We start from the raw sequence: 24,052 nt of genomic DNA, 5'->3' as shown, positions 1-24,052 counted from the left end.
TCATGTTCCTAGAAAAACCATTCCTAGAACAACAGATGCCAAAAAGTTTCTCATTTTTCCGTGTGACTGAGGCCAGAAAATGTAAACCCAAGTCTCCCTGGTAGACCAGACCCTGATGCTCCCAGCAGGCCAAGTCACAAACAGAAGATCCTGAAATTACCATGATTCCTCAAGCAGATACTTCTGCTCGAAAAATTTAAAAACTTTCTAATTTTCCCCAAGGTTTGGAGAATACTGTAAGATTTTCAAGTAGTAAAACATAAGACCACAAACAGGATAACCCTGAGAGCATCTGGAAGGACTGTGAGAAACTGTGGCCCAAACGGAACCAAAGTGAACAGGAAACTGAGGCACGCTGTGTGGACTACGACTGCAACTCAACGTTTATCTCGTATTTCAAAGACAGGACAAGAAGGAGACCGGCATAAAAATCCAGAGAAATCGGATCAGAACTGCTTTCCTTGGATGTCAGAAGGTAGGAGATCTTGAAATTACAAATTCCAATTATTTCATTCTAATCAGACAAAACAGTTAACAAAGAAAATAGTATTAGGAGGAATTCCTTCTCTTCACTTTAATCTTCTTAAACTGAGTTTGCAAAAACTCCTGGCCCTCAGTCCACACGTGACAATGGCATTCCTGAGAGCAACGGTGCTCCCAGAGTCTGCTGGACTTAAGATATCCCCGATGGAAACTTGGTGTCTAAGGGTTTCAAGACAGTATGCTTCACACAACAGCTTTCTCAGGTCCCTGCTGACAAACAGTAGTAATATACCAGCAAAAAGATGACAAAACCACCTACTATTGGGTCGCATATTTACCTAACAGGCCCGAGCAATTTTAAAATAGGAGACTTAGTACACCTTTCCTGAAACATATGCCTGGCAAAGATCCTACCCCCAAATGTAGCTTTTCTTTTTTCTTTTTTTTTTTTTTTTTTGAGGAAGATTAGCCCTGAGCTAACTACTGCCAATCCTCCTCTTTTTGCTGAGGAAGACTGGCCCTGAGCTAACATCCATGCCCATCTTCCTCCACTTTATACGTGGGACACCTACCACAGCGTGGCTTGCCAAGCAGGGCCATGTCTGCACCCGGGATCCGAAAAGGCAAACCCCAGGCTGCCGAAGCGGAACACGCGAACCTAACCGCTTAGCCACCAGGCTGGCCCCCTAAATTTAGCTTTTCATTCAGCAAGACAAACTCATCCGAAATCTGAATCAAAACCAGTTTTGAACGATGTTCTGTATTCATAATTTGCACACAGGACATCTGAACACAAACTCAAAACAGGGCAGATATCCAGGACTTGAACTGGTTCTCCACCCTTCTAACAGCAGCAAAGGCTGCACGTGGGCTCCCACACAAGGATCCTCCCAGCACTGGAAATCCAAGCGCAGCTCAGGTCTGAGCACCACAATGCGTGTTTTCTTGCTCTGGACTGCAACCACAACCACCTGGCTCTTAGAGCTGCATCTGGGTTTCTTCACCTGACAGAATGAAAGCATCTTCACAGCCAGGGTAGGTGTCAAGGAGAATGTTTTAAAAACCAAAGTCTAAACAAAGACAGACGGGGAATTCTTGATTCTGGGGCAGAAGAGGCAAATGCCAGTTCATGAGCACTGAGCGCTCGAGGCTGAGGTTTTGTTAAGCCCAAGCTTTCACTTGCAATTCCATTTTTAAGCTCTCATCCACACCAAGCTCTACTGAAGCATTCCCAAAGTGGGCAGCGATTCCCTTAACTAGGGCACTGTAATCACAGTAAAAAGGATAGGGGGGCCAAGGGACAGAACAAATCAACTGTACCCTGGACTTGAAAGGTAGGGAAGAACAAACTGGACCTGAGATTTTTATCTGCAATCTGCTGTTATGTAGCTGGGGTGAGAGTGGGGAAGTGAAAACGACAGAAAGGGAAAGCAAGTCAGGTAATATACCTTGGCTTCCATTCCATGGAAACATGAAGGCCCGTCAAAAACAAAAATATTGCATCTTCCCCCTTGTTCAACACTATGACTAGAGGAGCACCTAAACGTTTTCATGCTAATACTATCTTCCAAGGATCACGGGTCATATAAGTTAACGTAACCTTCAGAGACACATCCTGAGGAAAAAACGGTACTTTCTAGACAGAGCAGTCTTTGCCCAGAAGCAGTATTTCAAACCCCTAAGTTTAGGGGTTTGTTAGGACTCGTTGGTACGAGTGTAAACCAAATTGTACTAATGCATGCTTAAAATAAGCAGTCGCCCAGACATCCAAAGAAAAAGCGAACTGAGTACCAGTTTGACAGTGTACACTGTCACACTTCAGTCCTGCTGCGCCTCTCCAAAGCCCGTAAGTCTACTTTAGCCTAAACGGGCAAACATAATCCAACAGTCCAAAACTGAAATTGATACTACTGTTAAGAACTGAACATGTTTGCCCTTCACTCTGTAACTATTAGTCCTATTGTAAACCAATGACCAATTAACAAGGTGGGTTTTGTCAGCATGTGAGCAGCAATTTCTGAAACCTAAATACTAAAAGAAGTCTAAGGCAATTAAGGACGTATTTAAGGAACATCTAAAGCCAATTATCTAAATCAGAAATTACAGTACGGTAGCCATATCTGACCAACAGATACATTTCATTTAGGCCACGGTGCTTAAATATTTTTGAGTTAGTTGCCAACATCTTAAAAATCAGATTTCCTGTAAAATCTGGATTTCTGGCTAGGAATAGGATGGAAAAGGACAAGCTGGCTGATCCAGGCCCACACTCCCCATGGCCATAACAGACGGGAGTGTAAGCACCAGCACCACCAGCACCCACTCCCCTCCTCCAGCAGCTCTTCCATTTTGCCACAGGCCAACCCAACCCGGTTCAGTCTTGAATTAAACCACTCCAGGGGCCAGCTTCATGGTTTGCATACTCTGCTTCAGTGGCCCTGGGCTCACCAGTTTGGATCCTGGGTGCAGACCTACACACCACTCATCAAACCATGCTGTGGTGGCATCCCACACAGAGGAACTAGAATGACTTACAACTAGGTATATCCTACGTATTGAGTAGGTATATATTACCAACTATGTACTAAGCCTTTGGGGAGAAAAAAAAAAGAGGGGGACTGGCAACAGATTTTAACTCCGGGCCAATCTTCCTCACACACAAAAAAAATAAAAAGTGGAAACAATAGCATTTAAAAAAAATAAAACACTTCAAATTATGACAAAGTAATCTAAAGCTGAGGATAACCATTCATACTTACCCAGTTTAGAAACACAATAGCTAAAAGAATTCAACACACAACCTGTCTATTCCTCAGGCAACTTTGTCAAATAGCTTTTATTAACTCATGAATACATTTACACTTCACATTGCCATCTCCCAAACAGAATGAAAATAATTTAGAAGTTACCAGCATTCCTATTCTTCTTGGTCACATTCTTGTTTCTTCATCTGTTATACACACACACACATTTCTCAAGCCTGTTTCATTTGGTATCCAACACCCTATCCTATGCAATATTCCATTATGCAGCTTCAGAGTAAAATAAAATAATCAGGTACCAAAAAAGGTCACAAATTAAGTCTGAAATAAAGTTAGATTTAAAAGACTGACAGTTAATTTCACATAAAAAATGCATATTCTCTTGTAAAAGGTCTTATTTTGGACTTGGATTGCAGGTACTCCCGGCTTACAAGACAATTACTAAAATCAATTACGTGTGTTAATGCAAGATACACATTCCAGCAACATGTGCCACAATGTAAAATAACACTTTTAATTCCTTTATAAAAATAAAATCTGTACCAATAGGAATGGAACAAATCTCTTAAAATCACCAATTAAAAGGAAAAATGAGGACCACCATTCTATTTACTAGATGGGATGCTGCCAGATTCATGAAATCTTTGACTACAGCCAATTAGATCTTTAAATTTACTTGTTTGAATTTTTGTGTTCATTAACAGTAGTAAACTTATATATAATGAAATGCACCACATATCTTATATCATTATACAACAAAAAAAATATAAAACCAATCCCTTAAAAAAAAGGAAAAATGTAATTTTATAATACATTGCTGCATCAAAAAGGAAAAAGGAAAACACTGACTGAAAATACCATATAGAAGGAGAAATCGACTGGGCTATCATCTGCTCCACCTGTGGATTCTACTGAAAAGGGCGCCATCATTACAGCTTTAGCACTTTGGCAATTAGCAACCAAATATTTACTAAATCAATTAAAATACTAAGTTTTTCCCCTGCATCTGCCTTAAATCACCTTAACGCTCAGCAGTCTATCTAAAATAATTTTTTAGATTTTCCCTATTCTTCACTTTTCCCAACCTTCTCACCTGAAAAACACATTAAGTCTTACTAAGTACTAGTTATATAAAGTCTGATGGGCGAGATGAACACAAAGCCCAGATGCATGTTATTTTACTTGTTGATGAGGAGGCCCAGGGCACACAGTGCCTGGCAAAGGCCAGTAGCTGGTGAGTAAATGATATACATCTGTCTGACAAAAAGGTTGTTCGGAGCTGGCAGAGTTCACAGGATCCCTCATACACGCTACATCTCACAGATGCATCTCATAAGCTTGCCCTTGCTTAATTAGCATGCGAGCTATTATGTAGCATGGCTCATGTTCACTAATTCAAATATTTATTGAACAGGTGCTACATTCCAAGTCTGACTCGGTCTCAGATTCTGATAACCTACATATAAGAAATTTATCTTTTGGAGTCTCTTCATCCATAAAGTGGGAATAACGGAAAACTAGGCAGTGAAGTCTAATAACTCGCCTGAGATCACAAAGTCACTTTAATGACATACCAAATAGCTACCACCTCCAAAGTCATGTTACCACTTTATCTTCAAAGACTCTCCAACTTAGGGATCACTCCCATGTTACAGATGAGGATCCAAGAGGGTTAAGATGCTAGGAGGCAGGTGCCAGGAAGCAAAGCCAGGTTGATCCATCTCTAAAGCTCTTTCTAGTTCCCAGTGCCAGTTCTTTGTTTACTCCGACGTAACACAACCAGTATCTTCATTCGGGATCTTATGTTCTTCTATTCGTTTAGAAAACAAAAATCAGGGCACTTACTGAAGCAGAAGTCTTCGTATCCAAAACAATCATATCCAAAAGTAATAGGTTAAAAAACGAATTAAGGCTAAAGCAGGAAATCAAAAAATCATACATACATACCTTAAACATTTTATTTAACACACACGTAAATTCCCCTGCCAATGTTAACATGGGGTCAAAGCGCTGGGAGAATAAGATCGACGACGATGAGTTCCTTGCTGCTTGAAGTTCCTTCCGGTTGATCTCAACCACATCTATAAATGCAGCATCTACAATTTCCATTTTCCATTTCATTAAAGTGGAAAGCTTTAAGAAATCCTCATAAAGCAGTCTACATACAGAATCCTCGTGGGCGATTGTTACTCTTCCTCTCAAACTTTCAGATGTTGCAGCCACATCTAGTTCTACAGCCATTATTTTACTGACTCACCTGTAAGTCTTTCCAAAGAATCCAACTTGGTTTTCGGGGAAAAAAATTAGTTTGCACTCACTTCATCAGTTTAGATGATATTTAAACTATTTTTATTATTATGAAAACAAGATTACCTGCCCTGAAATAGTCTTGGAAACCAACACAATTTCTGGTAAGGATACAACTCGCCCAGCACAAGCAAAGGGCACTGACTTGAAAGCAACTTACTAGCACAAGAGGTGAGCAGGCTATCTCACATCCAAGAACTGTTTTAAAGCGATGAGAGCAGTAATCCCAGTAAAGCAGCTAAGTGAGCATCAACCTATGCGCAAAGCAGAGCAGAGGACAGAAATCAAACAGACTTGGACCTCAAGAATTTGTAATCTAGCAAAGAAAATAAGAAACATCCACCAATTAACTGTAATATAAAGTAGAAAATGATCCATGTGATGAAACACACAACACTACCATGCAAGTCCGAAGGAACGATTATACTAGTCTGTAATTCCTAACAGCACAGGTCCCCAGTGTCTGTTTAACCTACCAAATGAGTTAAAATGAACTTGAAGCAGGTTTTCAGGGCGATGATGGGGTAATGTGGAAAGAGAGGGCATTCCAAGAAAAGCAGAGTGACACGGACACGAAAGAAAAGGGAATGGTATTTACAGGGTCTGCAGCAGCTCTGTTTACCTGGTACATGGAATGAAGAATGAAAAGGATGAGGTTTAAAAAAAAAAGGGCTGGAGAACTATCAGAGGTGGCCTTGGATGCCAGACTCACTCTGAATGTCTTGAAGAAGAGAGGTGCCCTGTACTTTGGCAATGCCACCCAATCAACTCGAAGGGGAAAGTAACGAGGTCAGGAGAAAGGCATCACTATACAATGCTTTGTATCATTTCCTTGTGAAAAATGCATCTCAACTTGATTCTTTTAAAACATCTCAAGAACATATATTTTTGCACTCTAAGAAGCATATTTACAGGCATTAACTATCCTCCCCTCAGCAGTAGGTCAGAGAGACCAGCTAAGAAACTGCAGGAATCTAGTGAGAAATACGAGTGGTTCAATGAGGGGAGAGAAAGACCACATGGGACCAAGATGGCAGGGATACAAAGAGTTGAACTTGTTCAGCCCCAGGTGACAGAAGACAGAGAAGCCATAAACAGAAAGAAGTCAGACAAGTTTTGGGGTAGGCACTCATTAAGTCTGAGCCACACGAAAGAGTACAAAATGCCAGTTCTTAGCTTACTACCAAAAAAAGGCAAATTACCCAGATGAAAGTCAAAGGCGTAGTATATAAAGAGGAGGAAAAGGAAGGAATCAAAGCAGAAATGTCAGAAAATACCATGAGAAGCTGAGAGAAATGCTGAACCTAGGAAATTATGACTCTGGATACCCTAAGTCAGGGTCAGCAAATTTCTCCCGTAAAGGACCAGACAGCAAACATAAACAAATGAACAGGTTTTGTTCCAATACACCATACTTATGGACTCTGAAATTTGAATTTCATCTAATTTCCATGTCACGGAATATTCTTTAGATTTTTTCCCCAACTATTTAAAAATGCAAACTCCTTGCTTAGCTCACAGGCCATACAGATACAGGAGCAGCATGGCTCTGCCTGTGAGCCAGTGTGCCAACTCCTGCTCTAAGTCAGAACAAGAAGGATAAGAGATCTGGATTAACCGTCCCTCTCCTAACTTTTGAGGGTAGTTTTTCCTTTATAAATTGAACACTTACCAGATATTCATTAAATTTGAATGGTTTCCTTAAATTTGACTAATTCCTTAAATTTGATTCCCCTAAGAGGTAACTACACGTGTTGATAATAATCCCTGTTGGTTAAGAATATTGTCTTCTACTAAAGAAGACCGGCCTGGGGCCAGCCTGGTGGCACAGGGCTTAAGCTCAAGTGCTCTGCTTCAGCAGCCCAGGGTTCACAGGTTCGGATCCTGGGCGCCGACATGGCACCGCTTGTCAAGCCACGCTGCACCAGCATCCCATGTAAAACAGAGGAAAACTGGCATAGAAGTTAGCTTAGGACCAATCTTCCTCACAAAAATAAAAAAAAAAAAAAGAGGTACTCCTTACCTTGAACAAAAAAAGTATACCTGTGCTACAAACACAGCAGAGGCTCTAGATGGGAAGTATTACTTTAGAATTTGTCTCTCATTGCCTCCAAACTCTTAGTTTTCTTTAAAGTGATTTTATAACCTAAAGGTGAGAAGATTCAATAGCAGTCTGCATCTAAATACCTAAATTTTAAAAACCTACTAAACATTAGTATTGAATGTGTGAGTCATGAAAGACAGGAAAAAAATGTAAGTGCCAAACGTTGACTTCCAACAAGCAGTCTTCAACAATACAAACCATGTGGCGTGGTGAGGAAGGACTCCTGACCCCCAAGCCACTCCTTGCGCCTTAGCTGTAGCTCAGGGGCAGGAACATGACTCCTCCTTCCATCACTGGCTGTGGCAATAAGCTGTAACCCAAGGAAACTTTAACACCAAATGCAAGTACAACACTGCCCACGAGGCTCCCGTCTTTCATTACTGGATAAGTACTTTAAGTTGTCTGGTTTCAAGCAGACAAAACACAAAGGGTAATTATTAAAAGATACAAGCTAAGATGTTCAGGAAGGGCCCAGGAGAAGAAAAAAAGACTAACTTAGCCACTTGACAGCTTAGAACAAAGATGCTTCCGTGTGAACTTCTGTCTGCCGCCACCTGAGAGCAGAAATACTGCTACTGCCTAGTTACCAAGTGGTGCCAAGCACGCCAAGCTACACGACCTACGGTTGGCCAGTCCCATACTCGAGTTCGCTAGCACCCTATGCCTGCAAAAGGTATCTAAAATGCAAACATTTTGTAGATATTACTTTCAGAAGCACCTAACTCAGATACAACTCTAGAACAAATACAAAACTTTTACCAGGTTTTCCAACCAAGATGCTCTTCACTGTACAGTCAGAAAACCTACCACTTTCTGCGTTTTATGAAGTGGAATATCACTACACTTCTATTTCTCAACGTACAAAACCCAGGTCGTAAATTAAACTCGGATTACATCATAAAACTCTACCTACAAAGAGCTATTTCAATGAGTTATCTTAAAATTTAAACTATAATCTGCTTTTCGATGAATTTAAGAATGAGGGGTATTAAACATACAGTAACTCATGAAATCTGTTTTAACGAAAAAGAACTTAAGATTTCCAAAGTATTTTTCTATTCTTTTATTTCTCTAAGAAAATATATATATGCAGGAAGATATATAAATGCTATTTTATTGTACACATATGCATTCATTTAGCAATTAAGCTACTTACTGCTTAAACCACTAACCTTTAATTCTTCATGTAAAAATCTCAGAGTAGCAATGAGAAGATTTCAAGAAAAAATATTTTCCCAGGGCTTTCACAACTCCAAATATGCGAACTCTGGGCAAATGTAATAAAACGTGATAACTAAAGTGTTCCTCAACTAAGTAATAAAAGAATATATATGTTCTGCATAAATCTTTTTTTCACCTCAAAATTCCTCTTCCAGAACCCATCCCAAAATTTTCTACAGTTTACTGTTTTTCCCAGGCTTCTCCACACAGTATGCAGCTTTATCACTCATGCATTGGCAATTCAGTCTTTTACTAACTGAAATTAAATGCCAATCTTTAAAATCTAATTTCAAAGTACAATCAAAGGACCTCAGCCATTTTCTCAGACTCTCAAGAGAAGGGACCTCAGAAATCGGTGTCAGGCCTCACCCACGAAATGCATGACCCGTCCTCCATCTACCTGCACATTCCCACTGCACGAGGTCAGGGTGGAGGTCACCAGCTCACGAGCAGTGTTTCTTTTTCAGCTGTTGGAAAAGGTCACAGGCTGAGTTGACACTGCCCGGAGACCTGCAGCCTGTGGTCTTCCCTCTGTAGCTCTGTCCTTCCCCACTACTGCCTTGAATACTGTGTCTTCCAGAAGTGAATACAACTCTCTGATGCTATCGGATATAGGTATAGCAAGACTTTCAAACTCTTTTTATTCTGGAGACTCTTCTACAAATATGGTCTAACTCTGGCCCAAGCAACTATCTTTTCAAACAGCTTTAACCATCACCTTTGAAGGCCTGGTCTCACAACATGCATTATTTTACTGTGTCCATTTCAGAACTTGCCCACACTTTTGCCTACTTCTCATGCTAAATTAAAAATTGGGGGAAAATAGAAATTAGACAACTTTTTATGTACACACACGAAAATAAAATTCAAGCTAAAGGCACTTGCAAATAAATTTCCTCTCAGGAGGCCTGGTATCTACATTCGTGAATACACAAACTTGAAAGTGCAACAAAAGCAGAGACTCACTATAATTAGCTTCCAATTAGTAAACTGAGAAAAAGCACTGGAACTTCCAAGTGACCGATTAACACACAATTGTATAGCTCAATAAGGACTCATTTTATATCCTACACCCTGAAATCTTTCAATGGGGACTCCCACAGGTGACTCTGCTACAATGAATGCGTCTCCAAGAGACGCTTTGAGAGCCTCAACACAGTATCTGCATTTTAAATTTAAAAATTCTTGTCTGCAGGATTTTAAGGAGCCCAGCCAGGGGTCAAAGGAAGTAAAACAATGGGCGAGGGGGGAATAATACACTCCAAAGAGACTAGGAACGCTCTTCAGACTTACAGAGCACCAGAGAAAAGAAGAGACAGGAAAATGCCTCTGGGAATCCAAGCAAAGGCTGGAAAACTACAGCCTCTCTACTTCTGGGTCTGCGGTAAGAGTTGTTTAACATAGCATATTTCCTCAATTCCAAGACACACAAATTATTTGGGGGGTAGGGGGAAGCTGTCACATTAAAGGGGCACACTAAGACACATACAGTTCAGAAGGGAAAAATATGCAACTCAGAATTGAGGAGTTCCAAGAGGTTTCCTGCAGCAGCAGCAGCAACTGCTACTAGAACTGCATTTTCCCAGGGCTGCCAAAGGTGGACAAGCTCACAGTGGCCTTTTGCATTAAATAAATCTAGTGTTAACTTTTTCGTTTTTTCCCAATATTGACCCTATCTTAGAACCCCATTGTCCTAAATTGAAAGCAAACAAAACTGTTCAAAATCAGAAAGTCTTTGTGTTGGCTACACCTTTACAACTACTCAAAAATAAGTTTTATGAACCAAAAAGAGCAGAAGTTTTTTTTTCTTGTTTAATCTTACTTTACTTAGGTCAAAGAACTCTTCAACACATCTTCCCCATTGTTACAATGTCCTATCTGTAGTGATGGCACCTCCGCCTCCAGAGAAGGTTCACCTTGATTTATCCACTAAGGTGTTTTTTCCCCCCACCCTGCTCTCCTGTGAGGATTTCAAGTAAACTACTGAATTATTATTTTAACCAAACTGTACTATGTGGTTTATGTGAACTAAAGTAAAAAAATACATGTTCCACATACAGGAGCAAACAAAAAAACAGGAGCAAAAAAAAAAAGAAAACCAAGTAACGTGGTAAAGGAAATATATTTAACTAATATACTTGCAGCCATGTTAACCAAGGTACTTGGCAGCTGTGCTAAAGACAAAGAAGAGTTCACAGTTTTCATTTCACAGGTTTATGGAACACACAAATATTATGCCTCTACTCTGACTCTTCAGGGATCACCTACTTTCTCCCTAAAACAAGGTAAGACAAAAGAAATTTCAATAAACGCATTTTCCCAGGTTCTCTGGTTATCTCCTAAAAAGTACAGATTAAAGGGACAGCCTAAACAATTTCCACGTAATTAAAAATGTTTCCTTTTTAATCAGCGCTTTCTGTCTTTGATTGTTCCTATTCTCTTTCAGCAGTGTATCTTACTACGGAGGGAGGCCCCAGAAAGGGGGAGTGCATACTCCAGAGATTACCAATACAATCTTTATCTTCTCCCAAATTCTGGAAGCACCAGCTTGGGGACACAATGGCATGCCTGACCAGCCTCTCTAGACCTGATCCAGAGACACTGGTGTCCCTTCCCACTTTATGGTGTGCAAAGAATGTAACATTTTCCTAAAGCTCCGTGAGGGTCAGTTTTTCTATGGAAGCTGGACCATGACCCCAGGCTTCAATTCAACCAAACTTCCTAAGAGCCACTCCTCCAAATTGACCCAAAGCATGATTCAAACATAAAACGTGCTCAGGCCTCCAGCGCTGTTTAACAAGCTACGCTTCCAAAGTTCAGACACAGCACGGTTTTTATCTTTTTATTATACCTGGGGTAGGGGGAGGAAAAAAAAAAAAGCATACACCACACTCTACGTTACCGACTTCATGGAAGGACGGGGATTTCGGCGACGGCTGGAGGAGTACCTGACCCAGAGCCGGGGACGAAGAGCTGCCTCCGGGCCGCGGGCCCCTGTCCTCGGCCACACCATCACCTGAAGGGAACGGGCTGCAGGATCGCTTATCATCCCTCCGAACCTGAAATCCCCGAGCGCGAGATCGAGCGAAAGCAGGGGGAGCCAAGTTTCTTCCGGGAGGCGCAAAAAAAAAAGGCCACAACTTGGATGAATGAGACGGGGCTAAGGGCACCCGGAGCAGGAGTTTCGCTGACGTCGGAAAGAGAGAAGTCAAAGCCGTCGGCAGGTGAGCGCGGGGAGGAGCGGCCGTGGTCCAGACAACTGCACACACACGCTTGGGAGGAGGCTGCACGGAGCGCGGACGGTTCCGGGGCGGCCGGAGGGCGGAGCGGGGCCGGGGTGGGCGGCGGCGGGGCCGGCGACGAGGCAGCTTCGCGACGGCGGGCGCGGGGCCGGGGCCCGCAGGGGGCTCGCGTGGCCCTCCCGCGGGGGGACCTTCCCGGGACTCCGCGGGCCGCCCCGCCCCCCGCGTGCGGAGCACACCCTCCCGCAGCCGCGCGCCCGCGCCGGCACACCCCCGCCTCCCGCGCGCACGCGGCCCCGCCGCGCCGGCCGGCCCACGCGCGCCCCCTCGGCGCGGACGCCCGCCCGCAGCCCCGGCCTCCTCCCGGCCGCGCGCGGAGAGCGGGGGGCGGCGGCCTAGCGGCTGCATGGGCCCCCACGCGGGAAGGCGGGCTCGGAGGGGAAGGTCACTTACCCGCTGCATGGCTTTCAGGATCAAAGCCAGCTCGTAGCGGGGCATGCCCGAACGCACCGCACGCGGCTCCGGACCGAGCGGGCTCCTGGGACACCGGAGGGGCGGGGACCGCGGGACCTCACGGACTGCTGGGCCGGAAGACTCCCAGGCAGCGAAAGCACGCTGCGGCCGCGCGAGCCCGGGCTTAAAGGCTCTGGCAGCTGCGCAGACGCTCCGCCACGCCCCCGGCAGGCCACGCCCCCCGCGCGCCACGCCCCGCCCCCTCCTTAAGGCGGCCGCGCCGCGCCCCCTCGACAGCCCCGCTCCCCGCGGCGCGCCGCCCCCGCCGGGACCCCCTGCCTGGCCGCCGGTGCGAGGGGGCGGCTCTCGGGCTCCGCCGGCATTGGCCAGCGGGATCCGCCCGCCCCCTCCGACCCTGCCGCCGCCGCCTCCGCGCCTGCTACCTAGGGTTCTCGAACCAGCTGGAACTTTCCATGCCTTCCGTCTCATACTGGGCGGCGGGCGAGCGTGCGCCCCGTGTGCGCGTGCGCCACGGTGCGGTTTCGTCCGTGCGCGCGCCCCCCTCGCCCGCGACTCCTCGCCGCCAAGGACCCTTTCCGCGGCCGCGCCGCTCCGGGCGGGGTGGCGGCCGCACCCGGGGCTCTGCCGGCCCACGTTCCCCCCTAGGAGTGTGCGGGCTGCACGCGGCGCACGGGGTGCTCGGGGCGGGTGGGGGGGTCCGGGGCGGTTTCCCCCCTCCGCCAGCGCCCGCTTCCCGAGGCCCCTTCCCCGGCGAGGAGGGCGCAGGCTGTGGGCCGCCGTGCGCGAGTCCGGGTCGGGCCCCCTCCCTGGCCAGCTGCCTGACCTTGGGCCGGCTCCTGCGGAAAGGGGACGTGAAGGGCACCTACTTCCCAGGGCTGTCGTGCCTTTGAGTGATTTGCTGCACGTAAACGGCTGAGAACGATGCCTGCCTGCACAGACGCAGGCAGGCGCGACGCGGGCATTTGTTGTTGTGCGAGCTCGGCCTGAACCACGTGTTGTTGCCATAGGCAGGCTGATACTTTGGCTCAATTCAATATTCTTTAAATGTTTGCTTGGCGTTCGTTTAGGGGACCAGCTGAGTACTTAGAAAGCCATTTAGTGACCATCTGGGATCGTGAGTGTGCCCTGGAGGGAGGGGAGTCTCAACCTGCATTCCCATTACCCACCCCCCCCAAAATGCATACAGGGCTCACCTCTTCCTTCAGCCATTGTCTGTCCTCTCCCTGGCAGGAGTTGTACCAAATGCATTTTTCTCCAGCGCCACTCCTCAGAGATTGAGCCCCCTGCAACTGCCCATGCTTCCCCCATTAAAAGGGTCTGTAAGTGAAAAGTTTAACTTTAAAGCGATTTAATGATAATAGATGAAACTTACTGAGCAATTACTATGTATCAGGCACCAGGCTGAGGCATTTACTCGTAAAATTCACACAACAGCGCTATGAGGCAAGTACTGTTACTGACTCCGTATTAGGGATTCAGAAATATAAGCAATATAACCTCGCAAAGGATATGTAACTAGCCCCAGGTCAAACAGGTAATAATAGAGACAAACTTTGGATCCAGACTATATGAAGGCTGAGCCCATACCCCTAGTCTGGCCCCTGGTTCTCCTACCACATAGATTAAAGTGCTGTTATTAGTAGATTTACCAGGTACTCCATGTAAGCCAAGAATAAAGAGTCCCTTTGTCACATTATCCAGAGAGCTTACTGTTTCTCATCTCCTACCTCCCATCCCCCACCACAGATAAGGATGGCTGGAACACAATCTTTTCTGTGATATCTGGGTTTTAACATTTTATATTCCTGGACTTCACAATCCATGTTCTTCCAAAGAGAAATGACACACGTATTAATACAAATTACCTGGTTAGTATAGACTAACTTCACCTTTGGTTAAAAGAGTAGAATATTATAAATAAATAACAGCAGGACCTTCAGAAATGCGTTACAGGTTTTCCAGGATGGTCCCTATTTCAGCTGTCCCTTCTGTTATCAACCACATGGCCCCCTTGGGAATGAGAAAATAGGGCCCCCAAAGCAACATGCCGCGCCTAGACCAGGGCAATACCATGAGCTGACTTCAACTTTTTAGCATTTCCTTTTGGAAGCTCCACAGTTTTTCCCTAATGCCCAGGGGTGAGTAAGGATGTGGCTTCTTCCTCTACTCCTTCCTTTAACCCGACAAGTGTATAAGGAAATTAGTCTGATTGCATAATGCCTCAACACAGGGAGCACCCGCCAGCCCTCCCAGTCTGGCGGCTGCCCATCGGCTCATTCTGTTTCTTCTGAAAGAAAGGACAGCTACCTTGATTTTCCCCCTTCAACTTTTTTTTAAAAAGCACAGCACCAGAATGCTGGTTGGTTCATTAAAAAGTAATAATAAAATCACAAGGAATGCTGCTGCGAATTTAGTGTCTCCCTGCTATAACCGCAAATTTTAATTCACCAAAAAGACTTTTTGAATTTTGTGCTATGTATAGTCAGCCTCTAGAATTATAAAGCATTTTTTGTTATTAGTGCCTTGGAGTTGATTCTAACCCCTAGAGACTCTGTGCACAGAAGAGCGGAACCCTGCCTGCCCTTTCTGCACCATCCTCTCATCTTCTAGCGCTGTATCAGACGATGCTCTGCTGCTGTTCATGGAATTTTCATGGCCAGTTTTGTCAGAAGTGGGTGGCCAGGTCCTTCTTCCTAGTCTGTCTAGTCTGGAAGCTCCACTGAAACTCCGCCATGGGTGACCCTGCCGGTATTTGAAATACTGATGGCCTAGCTTTCAGCATCACAGCAACACACGGCTGCCACAGTATGACAACCAACAGACAGGTGGTGTGGTTCCCTGACCAGGAAATGAACCTGGGCCATCATGGTAAGAGCACCGAATCTTAACCACTAGGCCACCAGGACTGGCTTATAAGACATTACTGCAGTATTAAATGTATTAATTGAAAAATTATTCCGATACTTAGGAATAAGCTTAACCAAGGAGGTGAAATATCTGTACATTGAAGACTATAAAATGCTGATGAAAAATTAAACCAGACACAAATAATGGAAAAATATCCATGTTCATGGATGGGAAGAATTAATATTGTTAAAAGTCCATGCTACCCAAAGCGATCTACAGGTTCAATGCGATCTCTATCAAAATCCCAATGATGCTTTTTAGAGAAATAGAAAACAGAAATCCTAAAATTCATATGGAACCACAAAAGACTCTGAATAGCCAAAGCAATTTTCAGGGAAAAGAACAAAGCTGGAGGGGTCGGCCCAATAACACAGCAGTTAAATGCTCACATTCCACTTCAGCGGCCCAGGGTTCACGAGTTCGGATCCCGGGTGCGGACACGGCACAGCTTGGCAAGCCGTGCTCTGGTAGGCATCCCACGTATAAAGTAGAGGAAGATGGGCATGGATGTTAGCTCAGGGTCAGTCTTGCTCAGCAAAAAGAGGAGGATTGGCAGCAGATGCTGGCTCAGGGCTAATCTTCCTAAAAAAAAAAAAAAAAAGAACAAAGTTGGAGGTGTCATACTTTCTGATTTGAAAGTACATTCCGAAGCTATAGTAATCAAAACAGTACGGTACTGGCATAAAAACAGACCTATAGACCAAGGGAACAGAATAGAGAGGCCAGAAAGAAACCCATGTGTATATGGTCAACTGATCTTCAGTAAGGGTCCAAGAATACACAATAGGGAAGGGAGTCACTTCAATTTATAGTGTTGGGAAAACTGGATATCCACATGCAAAAGAATGAAATTGGACCCTTATCTTACACCACAAACAAAAAATCAACTCAAAATGGATTAAAGGCTTAAATATAAAACCTGAAACCGTAAAACTCCTAGAAGAAAACATAGGGGAAAACTTCTTGACATTTGCCTTGGTAATGATTTCTTGGATATGACACCAAGAGCACAGGCAGCAAAAGCAAAAATAGACAAGTGGGATTGCATCAAATTAAAAAGCTGCTACACAGCAAAGGAAGTAAACAATAAAATGAAAAGGCAACCTACAAAATGGGAGCAAATATTTGCAAATTATGTATCTGATAAGGGGTTAAAATCCAAAATATAGGGGCTGCCTGGTGGCATGGTGGTAAAGTTCGAATGCTCCGCTTCAGCAGCCCAGGGTTCACCAACTAGGATCCTAAGCTCGGACCTACACCCTGCTTGTCAAGCCATGCTGTGTCAGTGCCCCACATACAAAATAAAGGAAGATTAGCACAGATGTTAGCTCAGTGATAAGCTTCCTCAAGCAAAAAGAGAAAGATTGGCAACAGATGTTAGCTCAGGGCCAATCTTCCTAACAATAACAACAACAGCAAAAATCCAAAATATATAAGGAATTCATACAACTAAATAGAAAAAAAAGAAACCTGATTAAAAAATGGGCAGAGGAACTGAATAGACATTTTTCCAAAGAAGGCATACAAATGACCAACAGGTATGTGAAAAGGTGCTCAACATCACTAAGCATCAGGGAAATGCAAATCAATACCACAATGAGATAGCACCTCACACCTGTTAGAATGGCTATGATCAAAAAGGCAAGAGATAACAAGTGCTGGCAAGGGTGTGGAGAGTGGGAACCCTTGTGCACTGTTGGTGCAAATGTACATTGTCACAGCGACTATGGAAAACAGTCTGGAGGTTCCTCAAAAAGTTAAAGATAGAACTTCCGTGTGATCCAGCAATCTTTCTTCTGGTTATATAGCTAAAGGAGTTGAAATCGAGATCTCGAAGAAATATCTGCACTCCCATGTTCATCGCAGCATCATTCACAGTAGCCAAGACGTAAAAGCAGTCTAAATGTCCATGGGCAGATAAAGAAAATGAGTAAAGAAAATGTGGTACGATGAAATATTATTCAGCCTTTAAAAAGAAGGAAATCTTGCTATTTGTGACAACATGGATGAAGCTGGAGGACATTATGTAAGTGAAATAAGCCAGACACGGAAGGACAAATACTATGTGACACCACTTATAAAAGGTATCCAAAATAGTCAAACTGCTAGAAGCAGAGAGGAGAACAGTGGTTCACGGGAGCTGGGAGAAGGGGAAATGGGGAGATATTACTCAGAATACAAAGTTTCAGTTATACAAGAAAAAAATTACTCTGTAACTTACAGTTTCCAAAACATTTAATATGGTGTGTGTTTAAGATTTGATTATCCAGAAATCTTGGTTCATTTTCAAGTAAGTTATTATGAAGGGGAATAGGAAAGAAAACATAAGAACGGAAGTCAAAATCTGGTCCTATTTCAAAAAAGTAACCTCAGTGTATGCGCTGGGTCAGTTTAATCACCATTACCTTCTTATTTTACGTTACTGTATAGTGAGTCTTGACCTTGAGCTCACACTGGATCAGTAATTCTCAAAGATATCTCAAAGATAGACCTTATGTCTCTACATACAATCCTCAGAAAATGAAGAAATGTGGATCTTTTCGATTAACAAAGAAAATAATCCCACAGTCGAACCAGGTCATGTTTTAAGCTGTCAGTCATCACTCCCGTCAGCCTGTCATCTTCTCCCTGATGAGAGTGATCTCCATTTCTGGTGGACGGGCACTCCCCCTCCTGAATCCCACTTTCCTAAGACCTGGAGTTGTTCCATAGCTAATTGCTCCCAGGACCTGGACCTATAAAATCCAGTTTCTCTTAGAATTTATCTTCTGCTGCTCAGAATGTATCTTTGTTCCTCAGCCGAAGGCACAGACCCAAGTCACAACATTTCAAATTTATTTTGTTTTTAAATGTTTTACCAGTGAACCCGCTAGTATTTCCTAAACCTCCTCCACACACCCTCGCCCACCCTTCCAGACCCTTTTGGCCACCTTACTTGCCTTGGATTCCTTTTGTCTTCTCAGTAAGCCTCTAGGAAATACCTAGACTAGTTTTTACCTATCTCACTCCGTCAGCTTGCATGTTGTGAGCTTTGCAGAATAAAATACTGTGTGCAACTTCTGTTATTAGGTCAGGCATTTGGGGAGCTCCTTAAACACTTCCTCTCTTTTAATTCACCAATTTCTAAATTATTTTTCGAATTTTGATCAAGTAAGGTTTTGGTGGGGAGGCACTCAAATTTGGGCACCACTTACATGAAAAAATAAGATAAAGCAAAGGTTGTCTAAACGTTGGTTTCCCTTTCTTTCACCCCTGCCTACCCTCCCCTGTAAAAAAATTATGGGATGTTTGTGGGAGATCTTTTCCTTACCACAATATCTTTTTTTAGGAAAGAAATGCTTAATATAGTTTTTCACTTTATGACTTTAAAAAGACAAAATTCTTCCTGCATTTCCACTTCCTGGAGTTAGTTTTTCTTAAAACATTATTATCTAACGTTAAAGTGTCCCCAACAGCCTATTACAGCCCCACAAGTGTTCTTAATGTTAAATGTCAATAATGTTGCAGGTATCAAACAGTTTTAAGTTCTTTCACCACAGGTGCAAAATCCAGAAGAACACACGTGGAAGGGTTTTAGATTTAGCAAAAGTAGCAAAGGCTATGAGCTGGAGAGAGTTGTGGGAAGGTGAAACAGCATCTGCAGGAGTCTTCAGGGGGCGAGGCACTGACAAAGGCTGGTGGGAGCACCCGGTCAGATAAACTAGGGGAGCGGTCACTCAGGCTGAGGCTAGAGAGCTGTGCAAGCCAGGCCTGCTCAGTACGTAGGAGTTTTAAGGCTGGAGGTGAAAGGACAGACTGCGATCAAGGCCAAATGGATTCAAAGGGGACATGTGTGCAAGCAGGGACGAACCCAGAGGGCACTGCACAGGCCAAAGGGGGGAGGGGGCTAATGGAGGTTGAAGGAAGCAGTGTTGGGGACAGAATCTGTAGGATTTGGCAGCTGACTGGATGTTTGAGGGGCAACTATCGAGGCAACTGTCAACATTGGTTCCTAGATTTCTTCTCAAGAAACGTTCTGGACCGACTCCTTTGTTCTGGCCAAGCCTATATGTGGTATCTCCTCAGCTCCTAATTCATAAAGCTTATATTACAATTTAATGTGTTAGTCTTTTTTCTCCAGATATCTTATCTTCGTAAATCTTCAGAGCAAGATTATAATCTTCTGAAGAACTGAGGCGATATCTTTTATTGCTCTAAATCATCTCCCTATTCAGGGCTTTACCCAAAAGCCTAAAGTCCTAAAGCTTGCACGGGATCCACCACCTAAAGGGCCACCCAAGGGCTGTTGAAAGGTGGGTGTCATGACACCGCCAGTCAACACTTCCTGGTAAGAAGGTCAATATACACGTATCATCTCAAAGTCCAGCCCTCTGTGAGACCAGGTTACTGGGGCTCTGTTGATCCATGTGGGGAGTATGCCCTCATTATAACCCGACAGGGCTAGGCAGAGATTTCATCAAAGGAGCAAAATCCATAGGTGCTAGATTATGCCCCATGGTTACACAGCCCCCATTGAGTCAGCGTCAAGTTCACCTCGACAAAAAAGGAGTTGTGCCCTTGATCTGACCTTCGTTGGACTTTGCTTTTACTAAGAAAGAAAATGACAGGTACGTAAGAGTGTGTGGGAGGCAGAAGGGATTGCAACAGACAACACATTCAGGAAGTAAATGATCGTTTGCAATGGGAAAGGTACCTGCTAGAAAACAAGCCCCTCAAAAGCCACTATGAGGAAGATTTTATACTTTAGAATGTATCAAATCAGGATAGAACAGTTTAGTGTTAGTATCTATTTTTTCAAATTCCCATATTTTTAAAAAAATAAACATAATGGCAATAATAGCAGCAGCTATCTAAATGCCAAAAGAAAAATCTCCTTACATGCAATTAAAATGACAAGCTAATTGGGAGCTATCAGGTGATGCTTCGCAAATAAATCATCTTGAGCTTTCAGCCTAGGTTTACTGAGCCCATAGACTACGCAGGAAGTATCTTGGCATTTTAGCTCCCAACTTGAATAAAGAAATCCACAACTGACCCTAATATTAAATATATAATCCCTAAGAAAACTTTAAATAACCGTGTTTACCAAATGCTCACTGATAATACTATTGCAAAGGGAACAAGTCGTTTTAGTGATAATCATTACATATAGCCTTTTTACTAAGTGATTGCTACAAAGGGTTAACTGTTGCAATGATCAGTTACTTACAAAAGCTTTTGTGTTTTTCTTTTCCCCTCTGCTCCAAAATGTTCAGAATCTAAATGAGACGGCCTTTGGGACCAAGAATGACACCTTCTCCTCAATCAATACTATGCCTAGTCGACATTAGAGAGCACCCAGAGTGGAGACTCTCCTCCTGTTACTAATGATTCCGTGATTAAGAAATGACGGGTCTCTGGATGCAGCTTAGCAGGGAGCTTGGTCTGGGGATGAGGAAGACCAACGTCAGGCCTTGAGAGCAGCGCTATTAAACTTCACTCCAGCTGTGGACCCACGGCTGCTTCGAGCCCTGGGTAATTGCCGCAGGCAACAGGCCAGGTCCAGGAACCTTTCTTCCCTCGCCTCACCGCCACTCACTTGGGGCCTGTGAAGGACATCCTCACACTGTGGCCAAAGGATCTTTCTGAAAAATCTGAGTCTCTCCACAGCTGAAGTACTTCAGTAGCTCCCCATTGCCTTCAGGGTAAAGTCCAAACTCCTCCACAGGGGTTTATGAGGCCCTTCCTTCTGTAGGTGCCACCTGTCTACCTCAGCCCTCCCGCCACTCCTCACCATGTCACTCCATTCTGTTTGCAAGTCCCTGAGCCCTGCACCTACTTTCCCTGCTGCCCTTTGCCATCTGTCTGGAACACGTTGCACTCCCTTCGCCTAATCTACTCCTATTCCCCTCCCCACCCTTTCTTAAAACCATGAGACATGCAGACAGAGATTGCACAAAACACATATGCAGAACTTAAAGAATAATTAGTTAACAAGCATCCCACATCCCAGAACCCTCTTCTGTGCCTCTCTAGAAACATAACCCCTCCCCTCCCCACTTTCCTTTTTTTTTTTTATGGTCTTACCATCTGTGTATGCACTTCCTAAGCAGTAGCTTATATCTGCCTGCTTTTTTTTTTTGGTGAGGAAGATTGGCCCTGAGCTGACATCTGTTGCCAATCCTTCTCTTTTTGCTTTGTGGGACACCACTGCAGCATGACTTATTGAGCAGTATGTAGGTCCACAACTGGGATCTGAACCTGTGAACTGTGGGCTGCCAAGCGGAGTGTGCAAACTTAACCGCTACATCACCAGGCCGGCCCCTTGCCTGCTTTTTGAATGTTGTATGAGTGTCTTGCTTATTCCCCCTCAACACTGTGTTTATGAGATTCATCCAAGTTATTGAGTGTAGCTGTAGTTTGTTATTTTCATTGCGGATACTATTCCATTGTACAACTAAACCACTATTTATCTGTTCTGCTGATGGATGTTTCCTTTGTGGATGTCTGTTACAAATAACACTCCTGGGAACATTCTTGTACACGCAGACCAGTGCACCTGTGAACAATTGCAAAGAGTTCCTTTAAAGGCTGTGCCTAGGACTGCAATGCCGTCTCCCAGGGTATGCAAAACTTCAACTTTGCTACACAATGCCAGACAGCTTCCAAAGCGATGCTAACCAATTTGCACTTCTGTCAGCAGTATATGTGAATTTGCTAATTCCCCTTCTCTGCTCAGGTCTCAGTTTTGGCCACTGTCTCGCAGAAAGCCAACCCCAACCTTGAAAGTCTGGACCAGGTACACTCCGTTTATATTCCTCTAGCACCTGTGCTTACTCCGTCATCACACTAATCATACCTTGTTGCATGCACACGACGGATGTGACAAGATGCTGCTCTGATCCTAGCTGCTGTCCCTCTGGGTCCACCGCTCCATTAGTGCTGAGGCCACACTAACGGCCGCCCCTCGGGCTGCTCCCAGTCAAGGACTGAGCTCAGTGGAGGCATGAATCCAGGACACACACGGGACTCCTCTGACAGGTGACTTGGGCTCAAGGGCTTCTAGTGACCTGGCCAAACCTTTCCTGGAACTGCCCTGCGCTCCCTTTGTCCTTTACAGGCATTTCCTCCGAGAAAGCTCTTACGAATCTTATCCTATCTTGGTATCTGCTTCTGAGAGAACCTGAGCTAGCACAATGTAATTTCCTCTTTACTTTGTGGCCTTAACAATGAATGCATAAACTCTGAGAAGAGAAGCTCTTGTGCCCTCAGTGCCAAAGAGGGACTGGCGCATGGTAGGTGCTGAGTAAATATTGGAGAATGAATGAATGCATAATGAAATGAGATGCCCGCTCGGTATGAACGTGTTTCTCACGACATCCCAAAAGCAGAAGAAAACTGCTTGGCTCAACTCGGACACCTGCCTTCTTTCCATGGGTCTGGCCACAGGCTGTACTTCCTACTTAAAAGGTGTGGCCAGTATGCAATGGTGGACAAAGGAGCTAAGATTTCACTTTCCTTCCATGAGGGAAAAGCAAAGTCTCCCACTAGGTCATTGGCTTAGGAAACCTTCACTTCTCCTCATTCCGTAGTTCAGAAGTCTCTGACCACAACCCCACCTCCCAGACTTGCGGGAATCCTAGTCATCTTTGCTGAGTGGCAAAGAGAAGGGGCCTGTGGTAGGTAACCTCTAAGATGGTATCCTATGACCCCCACCTACTGGTATTATACTTTATGTAGTTCCTTGTCCTTGAGTGTGAGCCAGATTTAAAGACTTCAGAAGAACTGAATACAGCTGAAAAGATAAGGTATAACTTCTGAGTTTAGGTTATAAAAGACCAGGGCTTCCATTTTATAGTCTCAGTGGTAAAGTGCAGAAGACAGTGGATTTAGAAACAGAAGACCTAAGTGTAGTCTTTATCTCTGTGGCCCTGGTCGAGTCATTTAATCTCTTTACATTGTACGTTCTTTATCTGTTAAAAGGGAGTGGTGACACCTAACTCATTCGTATGATTGTTTTATGCAGGAAATTATATGAACCAACTTTTATTGAGTGTTGCTCATAGCAATACTTAATACTCTTAATACTCGTAGTAACCCTATGGGTGGATACTGTTAGCATCCTCATTTTACAGGTGAGCAAACTGAGGCACAAAGATATTTAAAAACTTGCCCAAAGTAGTACACAGTAAGTGATGGAGCCAGGATTTGCACACAGCAATCTGGCTCCAAAGCCCACACCAGGAACACAACTCTATCTATGGGTGAAAGCACTTTCTCTAAAATGTTATAGGATATAAATCACACAGTGGTGTACTGGTGTGAAGATAGACACAACAATCATCAGAGCAGAATAGGTTCATAAATAGACCCACACACATATGCTCAACTGGTTTTCAACAAAGCTGCAAAGGCAATCTAGTGGAGAAAAGATAGTCTTTTCAACAAATGATTCTGGAACAATTGAATGTCTATAGGCCAGAAAATGAACTTTGATCAATATCTCACACTGTATGGAAAAATTAACTTAAAATTGATCATAGACACAAATGTAAAATGCAAAGTTATAAAAC

At 44.1% G+C, this 24,052-nt stretch overlaps 2 protein-coding genes across 6 annotated transcripts in view; both read right to left on the bottom strand.

Annotated features, from left to right (window-relative positions):
- SLC5A3 (solute carrier family 5 member 3) overlaps nt 1-13,675 on the bottom strand; it is a 35,956-nt gene extending 22,281 nt beyond the window's left edge. Inside the window, exons 1-2 of one of the 5 annotated variants that reach the window (XM_014843726.3) lie at nt 5,193-11,767; nt 4,820-5,055 (exon numbers count right to left, since the gene is read on the bottom strand). The gene's annotated coding sequence lies outside the window, so the exon portion shown is untranslated. The other 4 variants (XM_044750933.2, XM_044750932.2, XM_070488821.1 and 1 more) reach the window with 4 other exon arrangements.
- The window catches only part of MRPS6 (mitochondrial ribosomal protein S6), a 135,004-nt gene that overhangs the window by 57,597 nt on the left and 53,355 nt on the right, over nt 1-24,052 (bottom strand). Inside the window, exon 2 of the mRNA XM_044750935.2 lies at nt 12,573-13,429. Coding sequence (XP_044606870.2) covers nt 12,573-13,429 — 857 coding nt within the window. The remainder of the gene's footprint in view (nt 1-12,572; nt 13,430-24,052) is intronic.

The sequence above is a fragment of the Equus asinus genome, chromosome 18 (genome assembly GCF_041296235.1).
Source record: "Equus asinus isolate D_3611 breed Donkey chromosome 18, EquAss-T2T_v2, whole genome shotgun sequence".
NCBI classification, from domain to species: Eukaryota; Metazoa; Chordata; class Mammalia; order Perissodactyla; family Equidae; genus Equus; species Equus asinus.
The sequence above is the reverse complement of the archived record's forward strand: the minus strand, read 5'-3'. Positions and strand labels throughout refer to the sequence as shown.